The 18,169-nt window shown below is 44.4% G+C and overlaps 1 protein-coding gene across 1 annotated transcript in view; it reads right to left on the bottom strand.

Annotated features, from left to right (window-relative positions):
• Positions 1 to 614: 614 nt before the first annotated feature.
• The window catches only part of SHROOM3 (shroom family member 3), a 323,304-nt gene continuing 305,749 nt past the window's right edge, over positions 615 to 18,169 (bottom strand). The window contains exons 10-11 of the mRNA XM_060093020.1: positions 4,477 to 4,749; positions 615 to 983 (exon numbers count right to left, since the gene is read on the bottom strand). Of these exons, the coding sequence (XP_059949003.1) occupies positions 615 to 983; positions 4,477 to 4,749 (642 nt within the window). The remainder of the gene's footprint in view (positions 984 to 4,476; positions 4,750 to 18,169) is intronic.

The following is an 18,169-nucleotide window of genomic DNA, read 5'->3' as shown; positions in this document are numbered from 1 at the left end:
TCTTTGGAATTCTTCGTTTCATTTAGGTTCTCACAAAATACAAAGCTCAAATGTAACCGTCTACGTCCACCACAAAACAGAATCAAGTTAAGGGGTTAGCACACAAACAATGATCTTTTTCATTTTTAAAAATATAAATAACAACGTTCAAGGTTTGACAGTTTTCTCCTGTGTGTGTTTCTCTTTAAGGCTTTATGTTGCAGACCCTTAAGTACGCATACCTGTCCTTAGGATACACTGCCCACAAGCAGGGAAGGCCACCGTGGGTACATTCCTGAGGTTGACACGCACTTATCCATGTTGCCTCAAGCCTGTGGAAAACTAAACAATCAGACACCCTCCGATCAGTTCACACAGTTTCATTAATTTTCTTTCTACTACGAAGTAACAATACAAAGGGGTAAGTTCCCAGCAGCATTCAAGCTCTCAGAAGATCAATCATGAAGGGCGAGAAGGAAAAGACAGGCTTTTTCCTGGATGGAATTTTTTCCTGTTATCCAGAAAAACCCCCATAACCCATAGAGTTTAAAGGCTGGCTTGTACTGAAACATTTTTCAGATTAAATAGTGTTGAGAGAAGGGGTGGTCTTTTTTCGTTGGGTCCTGGAGAAGAGGTTAAAGTGGAGAGGTTACTGTTGGAAAAATACTACTGACAGTCCACCCTCCCACAGCAGTCACGTCACCGGCGAGGCCTGGGGGCAGAGCCAGGGCCCCTGCCTTGGGCACGAAATCCGAGGGAAGGCTCTCCAGCAGACACTTGACCTGCTCCTGGCCCAGCTTGATCTTGTCGTCCAGCTCCCGCTGCTCGATGAGGAGTGTCGACTTCATTTTCACAAAATGCTGGTAATCCTGGAGTTGCTCGTTGGAAAGGTAATGGGCCAGGATGTCCAGTACTACGCGCTGCCTCCGGTCCACGTTCTCCTTGAGCTCCCGGGCGTCCTCGTGCTGCGCAGCCAGGACCTTCCTCTTCTCGTTGAGAGAGCTCTGCCGGGGCAAAACAAGCAGATCAGCAAAGGGCCAGCGGAACGGGGAAAAGAACCGAACTGCCCACAGAGAGACCTTTTTCAGGACGGTGCAGTGTCTAAGTTTCTATTTTGATTGTCGCTCTAAAGTAAGGAGACTCAGTTGTTTGAAAATCAGTTCATTACCTTTATGTTGCAGATATATGGTTCTCTAACTTATAAAGTCATGTGGCAGCTGTAATTTGAGAGATTATGTTAAAATTGGCTGGGGTAATGGCTTTACTTTAAGGCTTCTAGACTTAGAAGAACAATCAGGATTCCATTTATATGAGGTCCTTAGAATAGTCTACAGTCATAGAGACAAGCAGTAGAATGGTGGTTGCTAGGCCCTGGGGGAGGGGAGAAAGGAGGGGGAGTTGTTTCAGTGGGTATAGAGGTTCAGTTTTGCAAGATGAGAAAGTTCTGGAGATCTGTTGCACAACAATGTTAATATAGTTAATACTACTGAACTGTACAGCTAAAAATGGTTACGATGGCAAATTTTATATATAGTTTACCACAGTTAAAAAATTGAAGGGAAAAAAAGCCAGTCATCAAGGTACCTTGAGTGTTTACAAGTATTTCCATTTTATAGTGGTTCTCAAAGTGGGCACCAGCAGCATCTCCCGGGAATTTGTTAGAAATGCAAAATTTCAGGCCCCCTTCCACCTACTGAATCAAAAGCTCTGGAGGTGTGGGGCTCAGGGGTCTGTGGTTGAAGGAGCCTTTCGGGTGATTCTTTGCAGTTAAAGTTTGAGAACCTCTGCCCCAATCCATAATCAACAATGGGAACATCATATTTACCATCTCCGAAAAAAATCAGTTTCCATTTTTCAGGCCTCTGAATCTAACATGAGAGAAATTCTATTTGACAATGATGGCAATTTCATATTCTGAGAGGTTTTTTTTTGTTTTTTTGTGTTTTTTTGCGGTACGCGGGCCTCTCACTGTTGTGGCCTCTCCTGTTGCGGAGCACAGGCTCCGGACGCGCAGGCTCAGCGGCCATGGCTCACGGGCCCAGCCGCTCCGCGGCATGTGGGATCTTCCCGGACCGGGGCACGAACCCGTGTCTCCTGCATCGGCAGGTGGACTCTCAACCACTGCGCCACCAGGGAAGCCCCTGAGACTTTCTTATACAGACCCAATGGTAAGATAGTGTATTATCTTTAGACTTTATAGAAGTCTTTAATATGGCCTTTTACTCAACATGGTGACATAAAATGTCATTAACATTTTTTTTTAATTTTACATTTAACCAGACTCTTCAGGCTAAAGTGACTGAGAAACTTTAAAGTGGAAATTAATCAAGAAATAAGAATATTTAAATATATATCTCAACACAGATTAGCTTATGTAGGGTTATGAAGGGCTCATGTGTCTCTGCCCTAAACTCCCCATGAACTGGCTTGTCAGATCTTACCTAATAATGCCTACAGGAAAAGTGCAAAGTTAATAGGTTAATCTTACAAATATCTCCATTTTCATAGGCTTCCTTCTCCTAATCAGAAAAACACACCTAAAAAAGAAACCCTTTGGGACTGAATTTGCAATGAAGACATGTTTCAAAATACTGTAGGGAAGTAAGTTAAAAAGTGAGACCCTCTTCCTCACCTTTAAAAAATTATGAAATATTTTAAACATCAGTATTGTATAGAGAATGGTATAATATCTGTGTACCCATCATTAACAGTGCCAGATCTTAGCTTGAACATTTTTCATATTTGCTTCAGTTTAAAAACAAAATATTCAGTTGAAGCGTTATATATAGTTCTCCCGATCTCCGTCTTCCCCCGCCTCCCCTCATTGGTAACTATAATCCTGAATCTGGCATTTATTGAACCATTTATTCTTCCTTTCCTTATTCCTATTTACACTTTTATTTAACAAAGACTAATAATTATAAAAACGAATACAGATGTATCTTGCAGGTGAGCAAGCACTTATCTGTACTTGAGAGTGTGTACGTGCATTTAAGTGCTGAGTTGTTGCTGAGTTGTTCCAGAATTGAATTCAACTTATCTTCCCGTAAGAATTGCTCTAGGATTGCTTATCTCAGATACCTGTGGCATCCACCCAAGCGACTGAACAGGAAACTTGGAATTACCTTCTGTTCTGTCCTTCCCCTCATCTAACACGCCCTGCTAATTCAAACTCATTCTCTAAGTCACTCCCTATTCTCTATCTCCATGACAATGGCCCAAATTAACAGCCTAAACCCATCTTGCTAGACCATTACAATAAGCCTACCAACTGTAACATCATTCTCACCCCTCCCCAGGCTGATTATGTCATGAAATTAGTTCATGGCTCTCCAGGCCTACAGGCTAAAGTCTAAAGTACTACCTGTAGGTCTTTGTGATTATTTTCTGCACTGGATACTGTTTACCCCTTCAGGTCCACTCTCCTCTGCCCTGCTCTATGTCTAGGAAAGCTGCACCCTGCTGGCTGCTGGTTTTGCCCAGTGGCAGTCATGGGCAGGAGGCTGGAAGCTGCGAGGGAGAAGAAATTGAGGCCTTTATCCCTGGCTCCCTCCTTGCCAGGGGGTGGTGGCTACAACCTTTCACCCAGGCCTCAGTGCTGCAGGTCAGCTATAGCCAGAGTTCTGATAAGGGCCCCTTCCTCATGCTGCTCCAGGTCCAGAGGTAGTGATGGCTTCCCCACTGATGCTAGCCCTGGGGGGACAGTGGCTTCATTATCCCTTGTTGGTCTCCCTTAAAAACAAGTAAATCAAGGAAGCACTCTGCTCTAGACATACCAACCACATGTAAATCAATTCTTAAACACGCCACGGTCTGTCTGGACTTTGTCCATGACATTCCTCCTAAATGGTAAAGCCCTTTCCCTCTTCGCCCACCTGGAATTAAGAAAGTCCCCTAGACTCCATTCAAGCGGCACTTGTGTGAAGTCCCTCCTGACCACACCACACTGCATGAGAGGTGCTCTCATGGCTCTGAGTTTATCGCTGTGCTGCAGCATACTAAATACAATTGCTGCTTCTACACTGGTTACATTGGTAACCAGAATAACTGCCACTACCAGTTATTCCAGTAAGCGCTGTCATGGACACAGCAGGCGCATCTTCACCAAGTGCCCATGGCCCCTCGCCTGCAGATTCCCGAGAGCCTGAGCTCACGTTCCTGTGCCCTCTCCTCATCCCAAACAGTTTTGTCGTCCCTCTCCCTTTTTTTTAATGTCAACCCCCATCATACTTTTACCTTTCCTTTTTCTGGGATAAAAAGGAAGGAAAGAAACTCTGGCACCCACATTTTTAACTTTCCTAAGTATCCCTGAGGCTGAGGGGTCAGCATGACATCTTGGCGTGGAAGATCCTTCTCCTCTGTTCCCTGTACGTTGGAGTCTCTCCCTGCCCCGGAGAGATGGTGATCATCTCTAGAAAGGCTCCTGTCTAATCATACTTCTCTGGGTACATGGGCTCAGGCAGGAAAATTGTTGAGTGGAATTGTTAGGCGGCCTACCCTTTCCTCGTTGCTGGCGTCTTCACCAAGGCCGCTGAGGACGTTCTCCACGCGGGCCAGGCGTCCCGAGAGGGAGAGCAGCAGGTTCACCACCTTATCCAAGTCCCCGATGAACATCTTGTACTTGTCGATCTCATTGGGCTTGCAGAGCTCACTGATCCAGGCCTCCACCTCTTCCCCCAGGGCGTTATTGAGCTTGATGTCCATCAGCAGGCTCCCCTTGGCTTCCTGGAGGGTCTCAAGCTTGTGGGTGAGGCTTCCAATCAACTCCACCTGGAACGAGAGAGGAGACGCACAGCAAAATTTAGCCAGCTGAGTGGTCAGTGAGGGCAGGATCCACTTCTCCCAGCTGCATCCTTCCTGTCTTGTCTTCGAGGCTCAGCTGGAGGCCCCCCTCCACTCTGCGTGGACTGCCCCCAACATAAGGCCACAGCCTTCCTTCCTTTCCCTGAATGTCTACAGCTGCCTTCTCTGAACCTGTTCATTCCTCACAGGCCAATGCGTGATGACACATTGCCTCGGAATGTTTTCCAGTTGCGTGGTGCTGTGTACAGCGCTCTCTTCCCAACTGGTGTGTTAACTACTCATTTTGAAAAGTCTTTTCAATATGTGTTCTCATTTGATCCTCACAACAATACCGAAGGCAGGCAGGGTAAATATTCTTAACAAGTGGAGCAGCCGGGAGTCAAAGGAATTAGGGAATGGCCTAAGATCACAGAGCTGAGTTGAGTATTAATCACAGATACCATTCGTGGAGGAATGACCATGAGCCAAACACTGCGAGCAAGTCCACGGATTATCTCACCTGGTCTTCCCAACTGTCTTGTAGTAGATACTACTTTAGTTGCACAGTGCGCTAGCTGAGGAAACTTTGACTTAGGGAGGTGACATGAGGCTAAGACACCTACACTGGCGGGTGGGGCTGCCGAGAACTCCAGGCAGCCTGACTTCGGGGCCACCCTTGTACAACCATTGTAAATATTCATGAGACCTTTATTCAGAATTCAGTCCCTTGTTCTGTCCTGCACCCACCGTCTCCAGTGAGCAGGGCTATGTAATCTGCCACCTTACTTACAAATTTCCATACTATGAAACAGGATTACACAAATACCCAGTATAACTGAAGGAATGAAGTAAAGGTCTTAATGGTTTCAACTTTGACTTCATTTATATGAAGTGTCTACTCTTACTTTGTTGCAAGAGAAATTAGACTCCATGGCTCTTTAGTCATTTTTCTCTTCGCCTGAGGTAGCCATATGGAAAAAGAACATCATCTTTTTTTGGTTAAAACCTACTTCTTTACCACTAACAAGGTTCCAGCTCAAAATTTATATGTATGTATATATGTGTATATGTATGTGTGTGTGTGTGTGTGTGTGTGTGTATGTGTGTATACATAAACCCAAGCTGTGTGAATTCAGTTGGAAGAAAACAAAGGGTCACAATTTCTACGTTAGAGTAAATCTTCATTTTAAAGGAAGGAAGAAAAAAAGGGCAAAAAATATTTTTGAATAACCAACTGAAGGGTACTGACAACTTTGTGTACTGTTTCTTCAACATGAGCACCAGAGAATACAATAATCACAATGATGAGGAAAATATTTATTTCTCCACCATCTGCCCCCATCTTGGAGCTGGACTACCAGAGGTACTTCAACTAAGTAAGGTTCCCAGTGTCCTTGAAATGTTCAAGTTCTGGCTTTAACGGTGACATCTTACTGTCTTCTCAACTCGCCTAATCCCAGAGACTGAAGGGGGCTTAAAACATTCCCATCTGCTGCACCGACTCATTATGGGTTATAATCTTTGGCTTTCTACAAGCAGTTAAGACAAAGTGGATACAAAAGACAATTTTAGTAGTGGAAAAAAATGTACAGTATATATTATTCCTTAACTGAAGAGTCTGAGCTCGGAAAAATGCAGGTGGGAGAGAATATCATTTAATTTTCCTTATATTCCCCTGGAAAACTCATCATCTTCTAAAAAACAATTCTGGCTGGCAGCTATGGTATTTGCCTGCAAAAGAACCTGCTAGATACCTCCAGGAAAATGCCCGGGGTGGGGTCGGGTGACGATCTTGCACTGTGCTGTCTGTTCCTATGAAGAGAATGGCAGGGATACTGGAATGGAGAGAAGGAGGGAAAATAAATAGTACTTGCTGTTACATCTCCCAATATCCCTGCTGGACAGGGTTCCACAAGTCAAATGTCACCATTCCTGTCTTTCAGATAGACGATGAGAGAGACTGACATCTACCTGAAGTCAGCCCAGGAGTTTTTAAGCCTCGTAGCTTGCATTTCCTAGGCTTGCCACTCTGAATGTTACCAGAGGGTACTTTCTTATAGAAAACCAGGTTATGCCAAATCCAAGAGCTAGTTAACTAAGCAACAACATCCTTATCACTTCAACCTCAGGAAAAGGCCTTCTGCTTATTCCAACGTTTTGGGATCCATTTCAACCTCACATCTTGAGAAGTATACTTTCTACAAAAGGAATTAAAAAAACAAAGAGTAGAAAGAAAAGAAGGCAACAGCTTCATGTTTTCCATTACTCCTATAAATATGACTTCTTCTGAAACTAATATTGTGTCATTTCTGGAAGGAACTCTATTCTAAAAATCCTCATTATGGTTCTCAGTAGCTAGCATTTTAAGAAATAGATGTGATGATTTTTAATTTGCAATGAGCATAAACCAGTAAGGATAAGTCTGTCCTCACATGGGGTGAGTGGTGAAGAGTGGGGAGAACTCTTCCTCTGAGTTTCCACTGAACTCGGTGCACTAATTTTCTCAGGCTCCTTCGATCTAAGCAGGGTTCATAATATCCTTGAAATGTCCAAGTCCTGGCTTTAATTAAAGGTTATGGGTCAGCAGTGCTGGAAGGGCAGCCACCAAGCGAGCAGGGTTTGATGGGTAAAGACGGGTCAAAGAATTTGACACAGCTGAACAGCCATCAGGTTCAGAGTCTAGCCCATTCAGTCTTTCCTCTGCAGACCCTGTTGGGTTTTGTTTGTTTTTTCGTTTTAATTTTATTGGAGTATAGTGGATTTACAGTGGTGTGTTAGTTTCAGGTATACAGCAAAGTATTTCAGTTATATGTATATTCATTTTTTTAGATTATTTTCTCATATAGTTTATCACAGAATATTGAGTAGATTTCCCAGTGCTATACCAGTAGGTCCTTGTTGCTTATCTATTTTATATATAGTACTGTGTATATGTTAATCCCAAGTTCCTGATTTATCCCTTCCCCCCACTTTTCCCCTTTGGTCACCATAAGTTTGTTTTCAATATCTGTCAGTCTGTTTCTGTTCTGTAAATAAGTTCATTTGTCTCATTTTTTAAAAATTAGATTCCACATATGAGTGATATCATATGATATTTGTCTTTCTCTGTCTGACTTACTTCACTTAGTACGATAATCTCTAGGTCCACCCATGTTGCTGCAAATGGCATTATTTCGTTCCAGTCTGTGTCTTTTGGTTGGAGCATCAAATCCATTTACATTTAAGGTAATTATCAACATGTATGTTCTTATTGCCATTTTGTTAATTGTTTTGGATTTGTTTCTGAAGATCTTTTTTCTTCCCTTCCTCTTTTGTTCTCTTGTGATTTGATATCTATCTTTGATATCTGTTGTGTTTGGATTGCTTTTCTTTTGTGTGTGTGTATCTACTGTAGATTTTTGGTTTGTGGTTCCCATGAGGTTTTGATACAGCAGTCTATATATGTGCAAGATTGTTTTAAGTTGCTGGTCTTTTAATTTGAAATGCATTTCCGCTATCCTGCATTTGTACTGTCCTCACGATTGCTGGTTTTGATATCATATTTGTGTGTGGATGATTTCCTACCTTTATGTTTGCTTTACATACAGTGAGCTTTCCCATTCATAATTTTCTTGATTCTAGTTTTGGCCTTTTCTTTACTGCCTAGAGAAGTTCCTTTAGGATTTGTTGTAAAGCTGGTTTGGTGGTACTGAATTCTCTTAGCTTTTGCTTGTCTGTAAAGCTTTTGATTTCTCCATCAAATCTGAATGAGAGCCTTGCTGGGTAGAGTATTTTTGGTTGTAGGTTATTCCCTTTCATCACTTTAAATATATCATGCCACTCCCTTCTGGCCTGCAGTTTCTGCTAAAAAATCAGCAGATAATGTTATGGGGATTCCTCTGTATGTCATTTGTTGCTTTTAATATTTTTTCCTTTGTCTTTTTTTGTAAGTTTGATTAATATGTGTCTCAGCATGTTCTCTGCATTTATCTTGTATGGGACTCTCTGCTCTTCCTGGACTTGAGTGTTTCCTTTCTCATGTTAGGGAAGTTTTCAGCTATAATCTCTTCAAATATTTTCTCAGGCTCTTTCTCTCTTCTCCGTCTGGGACCCAAATAATGCAAATGTTGGTTTGTTTAATGTTGTCCCAGACGTCTCTGAGGCTGTCCTCATTTCTTTTCATTTTTTCTTTATTCTCTTCAGCCGCAGTGATTTCCATCATTCTGTTTTTCAGCACACACATTCATTCTTCTGCCTCAATTATTCTGCTATTGATTCCATTTGGTGTATTCTTCATTCCAGTTATTGTATTGTTCATCTCTGTTTCTTTGTTCTTTAAATCTTCTAGCTCTTTGTTAAACATCTCTTGTCTCATCTTGATCTGTGCCTCCATTCTTTTTCTGAAGTCTTGAATCATCTTTGATATCATTACTCTAAATTCTTTTTTAGGTAGGTTGCCTATCTCCACTTCATTTAGTTGTTCTTGTGGGGTTTTTTAAATCTTGTTCCCTTGTCTGGAACATATTTCTCTGCCATTTCATTTTGTCTAATTTTCTGTATTTGTGGTCTCCTTCCTGCTGGCTGCAGGATCATAACTCCTTTTGCTTCTGGTGTCTGCCCTCCGGTGGATGAGGTTGGTCCTGGGGCTTGTGCAGGCTTCCTGGTGGGAGGGACTGGTTCCTGCCCACTGGTGGGTGGAGCGGGGTCTTGTTCCCCTGGTGGTCAGGGCCGTGTCAAGGGGTGTTTAGAGGTGGCTGTGAGCTCAGTACACCTTTAGGCAGCCTGTCTGCTGGTGGGTGGGGCTGTGTTCCTATCCTGCTGCTTGTTTGGCCTGAGGCGTTCCAGCACTGGAGGCTGTAGACTGTTGGGTAGCACCAGGTCTTGATGCCAAAATGGCGACCTCCCAGAGAGCTCAGGCCAATCATTATTCTCTTGGACCTCTGCCACCAGTGTCCTTCCTGCCCCCAGTGAGCCACAGCTGACCCCTGCTGCCCAGGAGACCCTCTAAGATTCGTAGGTAGGTCCAGCCCAGGCTCCTATGGAGTTACTGCTTTGTTTTGTGTCCCAGTGTATGTGAAACCTTATGTGCACCCCCCAAGTGTGGAGTCTCTGTTTCCCCCAGTCTTGTGGAGCTCCTGCACATGAGCCCTGCTGGCCTTCAAAGCCAAATGCTCTGGGGGTTCCTCCTCCCGATGCCAGACCCTCAGGCTGGGAAGCCTGACGTGGGGCTCAGGACTCTCACTCGTATGGGAGAACCTCCGCAATATAATTATTTTCCAGTTTGTGGGTCCCCCACCCAGTGGGTATAGTATTTGATTATGTCACGAAAGCGCCCCTCCTACCATGTTGTTGTGGCTTCTTCTTTGTCTTTGAATGTAAAATATCTTTTTTTGTAGGTGCCAGTCTTCTTCATCGATGGTTGTTCAGCAGTTAGTTGTGATTTTGGTGTTTTCGTGAGAGGAGGTGAGCTCATCCTTCTACTCTGCCATCTTTTTCAGAAATGAGGGGCTGCTTTTAGTTTGGATGCTTACTGTCTCTTTCCTCAGCATGTGCTGGCCGTTATCCCCTTGATACGAGGTGTGCAGGTGCAGTGGTCCTTGTGCGCTCCCAGGACAGTGGGGTCAGCTCTTGGCACCTGCTCTGTTTTGGTTTTCAAAGACATCAACAGTGGCAGAAGAACCAGAAGCCTGTCTGTACAGGAGCTGATGTGTACTCTGGGCTTCAGGGGACAAGGAAGGACAGAATAAGACGAAAATGTCTAGGGGTGATACAGGGAGGCTTCTGTGGGAAGAACCAATATACATTTTGCGGCATTCTGACTTCCGAAAGCTGTTGGCTGGGCTGTAAGTGTCATACATCACAGCTCGGCATATCTGCTAATACCAGTATTACTGAGCAGTCACACCAGTCACTCCTGGCTCAAAGGTGGTACCTTTGGATGGTATTTGAATTTTTCAAATTTACCAAGCCCTTAAAATATGGAGATTTGGATTTTAAAATGTAGTTAAGAGGGATTTGAGTAACTGAAGGCAGCAAGGGAAAGTTCGCTGTATTAAATAGACATTTCTATGCCAGGCAGATCTCTTCCAAAAAAGAAAAAAACACACGAAAAAACTACCAACTTACACCCATAGAATTCAATGGGGAGAGAGAAGAGGTGTTTCAATTAAAAAAAATAACTTATTAGTCTCTCAGGAGCTAATTAATTTGCAAAATCATTGACATGTATCCACTTCTTACCTGGCAGAAACTGTTAACTCACCCTGCATGAGCTGCTACGTATAAGGGTTCTCTCTAAACATGGCTTAACAGATCCTCCCTCGCACCTCACCATCTGCATGCAGAAATCTTGCTGGGTCCTGTCCCACCTCCTCCCTGCTCCAGCACCAGCTCAAACAAACACTGGACCAGAAGTCAGGAGACCCAGCTCTGACAGAAAACTCACAGTCAGGCCAGTCACCTGACCTTTTGTGTCTGTTTTCTCATCCACTGCAAGGGCATCCTAATGCCTGCCTAAAACTAATAATAATGTTTAGTTACAGAGCTCTCTGTCCGTGCCAGGCACTATTTAGGTGTTTTCCTCTTCAGTTACTACTCACAACAACCCAATGAGACGGGTACCGTTATTATCCCCCTTTTATGGATGAGGAAAGGGAAGCGGATAGAGGTTCTGTCACTTGCCCAAGCCCAGGCAGCTAGAAAGCAGCAGCACCAGGCTTTAAACCCAGGTCCTCCAGCTGCAGAGTTCAGGCTTCTGATCGCTACATTAAAACAGCTCAGAGGAATGTGGTGAGGCTCAGCTAAGATAAAGCGTGTGCAAGCACTCTGGAAAATATAAAAGTATTATACACATTCAAGTTGTTATTGTGTTGCGCTATCGTGAAGATTAGGCAACACCTGGAAGAACACACACCAGTCATTTGGGCAGACGCCCCTAGGGGAACATACCCAACTCCCCCCGCCCCCCGCAACACTGCTTTGCCTTCTGCTGGGAGGACTTGTGCTGACAGGGTTGCCAATAACATCACTACACACACAGCTGGCCTCGACTGCTGGCCTGTCTCGATCTAAAAAGAGTAATTCAGGACCCTTAGCCGCATGGCTGGGGTCTGGGGACAGAGTGGAGTTCAGGCTCCAGCTGGTAAAAACTGGGACTAGATGAAGACATTCAATATGAGGATCCAGGCAGCAGCATGTGACTGTTTTCTTTAGCTGCATTTCACCCCACAGAGAAGTCAGGGGCAGTTTCTGTCCTGAGGAAACCTGCATCCCACGTTGTGTGACCTATCAAAGCAGAAAGGTTGCGGGGGCCTGACTGCCACTTCAGATATTCTCTAGCACATTCTCTGTCAGGAATGGTTCTTATTTCCTCTCGGGAAGGCTTGTGACCAGAAAGTTGTGCAGTCTCTTGGTTCTGGGTGACAGGAATCTCTGACATACAAGAAATGTTATTAAATTTCTTAAAATTCAACAAAACATCCTCCTCCCTCCCCGATGACCTCCTTGTTTTTCCTATGTCTGTTACCACAGTCACCTAGGCCAGGAACTCGGGAGCCAGCCCTCCTCCTTCCTCTCTTCCATGCTCCATGTCCAATCTGCTACCGGATTCTGTCCCTTTTGCTTCCTTTAAAAAAAACCTAAATCCATCTGTTTCTCACTGCTCCTATCGCAGCTCCCTTAGGCCCGCCTCGTCGCTTCCTGGCCCAGGCAGCTGTAACTCCCTCCCAACTACCCTCTCTTCCTCCCGTCTCGCTGCATGCACCGCTTCCCTAAATGTAAATCCACCGCATCTCCCTCCCCGCTGATAAATCCCCGGGAGAGGGACTGATGGTGGCCAGATGGCAGGAGCCCACGCCAGCCTCTCTCTCCTCCTTCCTACAGCGAACACCCCTGGACCCTGAAGAGGTCTCTGCAAGGTTAGCTGTGGCAGTGCGCCGGGGAGGGGAGCCACGCCTGAAGTATGACCCAGAATGGGTGAGTTTCCTGCTTCTCCCCCTTTTATGTTCTGGTTCTGCCCTGGAAATAGCCTCAATGCTGAACTGCACAGAGGGTGTGGCATGGCAGCAAAAATGCTGCTTTCTGTGAGATAAAGCAGGTGGGGGAATCCTGTTTCTTCCTCTTCCCTCTCTCTTCCCCCACCCAGCCCTGCCCCCCGAAGTGACCCTCCTTGCAGAGTGCACGGTGCACGGTGCAGTGGTGGCACAGGCACTTAAAACCCCAAGAGAAAACCCTTCTTTCTGTCCAGAGGAATGGGGACAATGACCCCATGGGCCGAAGAGTGTGAGGGGAATCCCCACGATTTTTCTCTTATTGAGGATAGTCCCAGCCATGCAGAATGGCATGGCCGTGCAGGCTGCCTTGACACCACGAGAACTTGTTGTCCTATTTCTAGCCGGAGACCCAGGTAAAGGGGCTGCTGGGGGGTCAGGTGGGAATACTGGACAGGAGAGAGCAGGAAAAGGAGACCCCCTAATTAGGTGTCTGAACTGCCTTAGGTCCAGGCTTACCCTCAAGCTGCACATGTGTGGGACAGACCCAAAGCAGCATGGCAAAGGCTTTGAGAACTGAACTGTGATAGAACAACTCACCCAAGTCCCAGGCTCAGCCCTGAAAGGTGCCTGTGTAGGACAGTCACATATAAGACAGCAGAGGCTCTGAAAACTGAATTGACACTGGAACCAACAGCCAGAGGTGGAACAGAACTTGGAGCCTGAACCTAACTAGGCTACCTGCTAAAATAAAACAAAAAATCAACATTCTTCAGAGGATTTTCACAGAACCCAGGACTTATATCATAACACTCAAAATGTTCAGGTACAATATTACCCAGCATGAAAAGAACCAGTAAGATGTGAGCAGCTCTCAGGGGAAGACAACCAAAAGGTGCTAACCCTGAGATAACCCAAACGGGAGGAGACAAGCCTTTAAAATAGCTTTTGTAGCTATGCTCCATAGTAGAAGTAAACACTCTTGAAATGAATAGATAGACACTACAAAAAAATGAATGGAAATTTTAGAACTGGAAACTATAATATTTGAAAATTTAAAAAAAATCACTGGCAGAATAGAGGCAGGAAAGTCAGTGAAACTGAAGATACATCAATAGAAATTATCCAATCTGAATGAACTGACAGAAAACATTAAAAAACATGAACAGGACTTCCCTGGTGGCACAGTGGTTAAGAATCCACCTGCCTTGGGGCTTCCCTGGTGGCGCAGTGGTTGAGAGTCCGCCTGCCGATGCAGGGCACACAGGTTCGTGACCCGGTCTGGGAAGATCCCACATGCCGCGGAGCAGCTAGGCCCGTGAGCCATGGCTGCTGAGCCTGCGTGTCCGGAGCCTGTGCTCCGCAACGGGAGAGGCCACAACAGTGAGAGGCCCACGTACTGCAAAAAAAAAAAAAAAAAAAAAAAAAAAAAAGAATCCACCTGCCAATGCAGGGGACACGGGTTCGAGCCCTGGTCCGGGAAGATCCCACATGCTGCAGAGCAACTAAGCCTGTGTGCCACAACTACTGAGCCCGAGCGCCCTAGAGCCCACATGCCACAACTACTGAAGACTGCGCACTCTAGGGCCTGTGAGCCACAACTACTGAAGCCCGCGTGCCTAGAGCCCATGCTCCGCAACAAGAGGAGCCACCGCAGTGAGAAGCCCGTGCACCGCAATGAAGAGTGGCCCCTGCTCGCTGCAGCTAGAGAAAGCCCGCGTGCAACAACAAAGACCCAAAGCAGCCAAAATAAATAAATAATCAAAAATAAAAAAGTCCTAAAAAAAAAATGAACAAAGTTTCAGAGATTTGCAGGACAATATCAAAAGGTCTAACATTTGTGTCACTGGAGTCCCAAAAGAAGAGAAAGAGATTAGCACATAAAAAAATATTTGAAGACATACTGGCTAGAAACATCCTGAATTTAGTGAAAGACATAAGTTTACAGAATCAAGAAGCTTAATAAACCCCAACAGGATAAATCAAAGAAAGTTAGGCCCAAACATATCATAACCAAACTGCTGAAAATCAAAGATAAAAAATTTGAAAGCAGCCAGAGAAAAGCAACACATTGCATTGCATATAGGAGGAACAAGTATTCAACGGCTGTGCATTTCTCATCAGAAACCATGGAAGCAAGAAGAAATGGGACATTTTTTTTTTTTTTTTTTTTTTTTTTTTTTTGCAGTACGTGGGCCTCTCACTGTTGTGGCCTCTCCCGTTGCGGAGCACAGGCTCCGGACGTGCAGGCTCAGCGGCCATGGCTCACGGGCCCAGCTGTTCCGCGGCATGTGGGATCTTCCTGAACCGGGGCACGAACCCGGCAGGCAGACTCTCAACCACTGTGCCACCAGGGAAGTCCAAAGTGGGACATTTTTAAAGTGCGAAAAGAAAAAGAATCGTCAACCCAGAATTCCATATCTACTAAAAATTCTTTAGAAATGACAAACAGAATATAGACATTCTTAGATGAAGGAAAACTAAAAGAATTTGTCACCAGCAGACAAATCCTTCAAAAAAGAAATGCTGGGCTTCCCCGGTGGCGCAGTGGTTGAGAATCTGCCTGCTAATGCAGGGGACACGGGTTTGAGCCCTGGTCTGGGAGGATCCCACATGCCGCGGAGCAACTGGGCCCGTGAGCCACAACTACTGAGCCTGCGCGTCTGGAGCCTGTGCTCTGCAACAAGAGAGGCCGCGACAGTGAGAGGCCCGTGCACCGCGATGAAGAGCGGCCCCCGCTTGCCACAACTAGAGAAAACCCTCGCACAGAAACGAAGACCCGGCACAGCCCAAAATAAATTAATTAATTAATAAACTCCTACCCCCAACATCTAAAAAAAAAAAAAAAAGAAATGCTAAAAGAAGTTTTTCAGGCTGAAAAGAAGACAGACCAGAGGAAAACTTGAAACTTTAATAATAAAGCAAGAGCAACAGAAGTAGGCAGCTGAGAACCATCTGGGTCACTAATGATCTCTTGGGGAAAGCCAGTTCTGAGGAATACCAAATTTTTTTGCCTTTTGAAATATTCCACTAAGTCTCTAAGCCAAAGCCTTTTGGCCTTCAGAATAGAGAATCATGAGATCTGGTTAAGCAGATTTTTGCCCAATAGATATGGCAGGGTTTAGCCAAAGAATTGAAAGCCCTAAGTATTAAACTGTCTTTAGATTTTATGTATGTCAGAAGTTCAGACAGTGATTGTTTTATATTTTAAGTAATACTTATATTTACTTGGAATATTACAATTTATCATCTAGGATATATAAATAAAAAGTATATTAAAGCAGAACTGACTGGAAATGCTAGTTTCAAAATATTAATAAATCAGGATTCTAGTTTCCACTGACTCTTAGTTTCATGCGTAGAAATACATCTTAGGTTTACTAACTTTAAACATTAGGCAACAAATGATTACTTTGCAGACGTTGGTGGAAGGTTACATTCTGCCTTAGAACCATCTTGACCAAGCATCATGTTTTAAAACCATCCTTAGGGAAAAAAAAAAGTTTGTTATATATTGGGAAGAGAACTGCATTTTCAACTTCATACTGAATATATTAATAGATGCCTTCAACAACATCAATTAAAGCCTGCATATTTTCTCTGTTTCCAGATCAGATATGTAAATGCAAGTGCCACACAAATTCTATTACACGTTAATAAACCTGTAGTTGATTAAAACAAAAAATCTCACAGGGTTCTCCACTGCCACACGGTAAAATCCAAACTCTTTGGCATTTCAGACAAAGCCCCATGTGATCTCCATGACCTGCCCCCGTGGATCCTCCCAGCCTTGTCTCCTGCCATTCATGGCCTTTCTTTGTTATTCCCTAATTTTGGTTAATTTCTAATCTAATCATGAGACTTTATAATACATTCCCAAATATCAGACCTCCTGGAAGTATCTTTCTTCAGTACATACGCACTCCCCATGTTTTTTCACACAACTACCTCTTCTCCCATGCTGTTCCCTTTGTCTTGAGTGTCCCCTCCTTCTCTTCTTGTCCTGGCTCACTCTGATTACTTCAGTGTAAAATGTGACAATATTGCCATCAGAGCGGTTTTGTGTAAAGAAGGTAATAAGGCACTAAGTAAAAAAAACCATAGCCCACATCCGGGATTAAGAAATGCTTGACAAATGGTACCTACTGTCAGTTCCTGTGAGGACTAATCCTCTTAGTCCTTCGGTGTTCTCAGGCTAAAAATACTTCTTGCCACGTAATCCTCAGAGTGAGAGGGTGATAATAAAGTGACGAAAAAGCAGTTAAAAAGTAAAATTAAGATGGGGAGGAAAAAGCAACAAGTAGTTTGCCACACTGCTACTGTAGATAAGAGTATGTCTACATGCAAAAAAACAAAACAACAAAACCTGTAAAATGTTCAGTTAAAGATGTCCTGGCAACTTGGTACTTACAATGGTGTTTATTATAGCTCCCTCTTTGGGATAGATATAGACAGACTATAGCAATGTGGTTTTTCCCCCCAGTCCCATTAAGTGGGAGCCAGGAGGCGTGCTATGGAGCAGGCGTGTACATGGGGAAACTGGGCTGGGAGAGCATGCCTTACGAACAGCAGCTGCACTGTATCATGTCAGCCATGCACTGTGAGCCCAACGAGGCTGGGACTGTAGAAGGGAGAAGGATACCACTGATGGAGGTGCTTCTGCAATCCTTCAGTCCTCCTGCCCCATTGCTCCCTGCTCCCACAGTCTATATCCTGTGATCTCATTCCAACACATAAACAAGAGAGCTTAGGACACATATCATAGAATAAACGAAACAGAATCACGTAAGAAAGTTTCTCCTAGAATTGGCACCACTGAGAAGCCCTTACATTCCCGGCTCAGCATCAGGCAAGCGTTAACAGAGTCCTTTCCTTTTCAGCACGCAGGCCTGAGTTGTATGAAGAGCTGTAAGCACAGTGGCAGGCAGCCCGTCTGGGGCTGTAGGGAAAGCAGCCGGGCAAGAACTTTCTCCCCTTTGGGCACAGCCGGGCTTAGATCTCCATGGCGTATGGGAAGAAGCATCATGGTCATTCTTAAAGTGCTTTACATTTAAACTTTCTGTAGGAGCAGCAAATGCTAACAACTAAATTCCAATACTGTGCTTTCAAGCTGTTTATTGAGGTATGACAGAGAGTTGGAAAATCTAAAGAGGAACATTTCCTTTTCTTGGAAGTGTCTTTTGACAACAGGTCTCTGTTTCCTTAAAGTTTCTAGGTTTTCTAGTTTTCCTTCTGTCCATGAAACATGAAATGAAAATTATGGCACTGGCTGGTCAGCTGCTGAGAATAGTGCTGGGGTCCCTGTGTTAGACCAGGAAGCAGCTATGTGACTTGTAGGAAATACCTTAAATCCCTCTAACCTTCACTTTTGTCATTTATAAAAACAAAAATAACAGGAGAGCTGTGAGGCAATTGCTCCAAGTGCCCTGCAAGTCGAGAAT

The sequence above is a fragment of the Mesoplodon densirostris genome, chromosome 1, assembly GCF_025265405.1.
Source record: "Mesoplodon densirostris isolate mMesDen1 chromosome 1, mMesDen1 primary haplotype, whole genome shotgun sequence".
Taxonomy (NCBI): Eukaryota; Metazoa; Chordata; class Mammalia; order Artiodactyla; family Ziphiidae; genus Mesoplodon; species Mesoplodon densirostris.
This window is presented reverse-complemented; position numbering and strand designations above follow the sequence as displayed.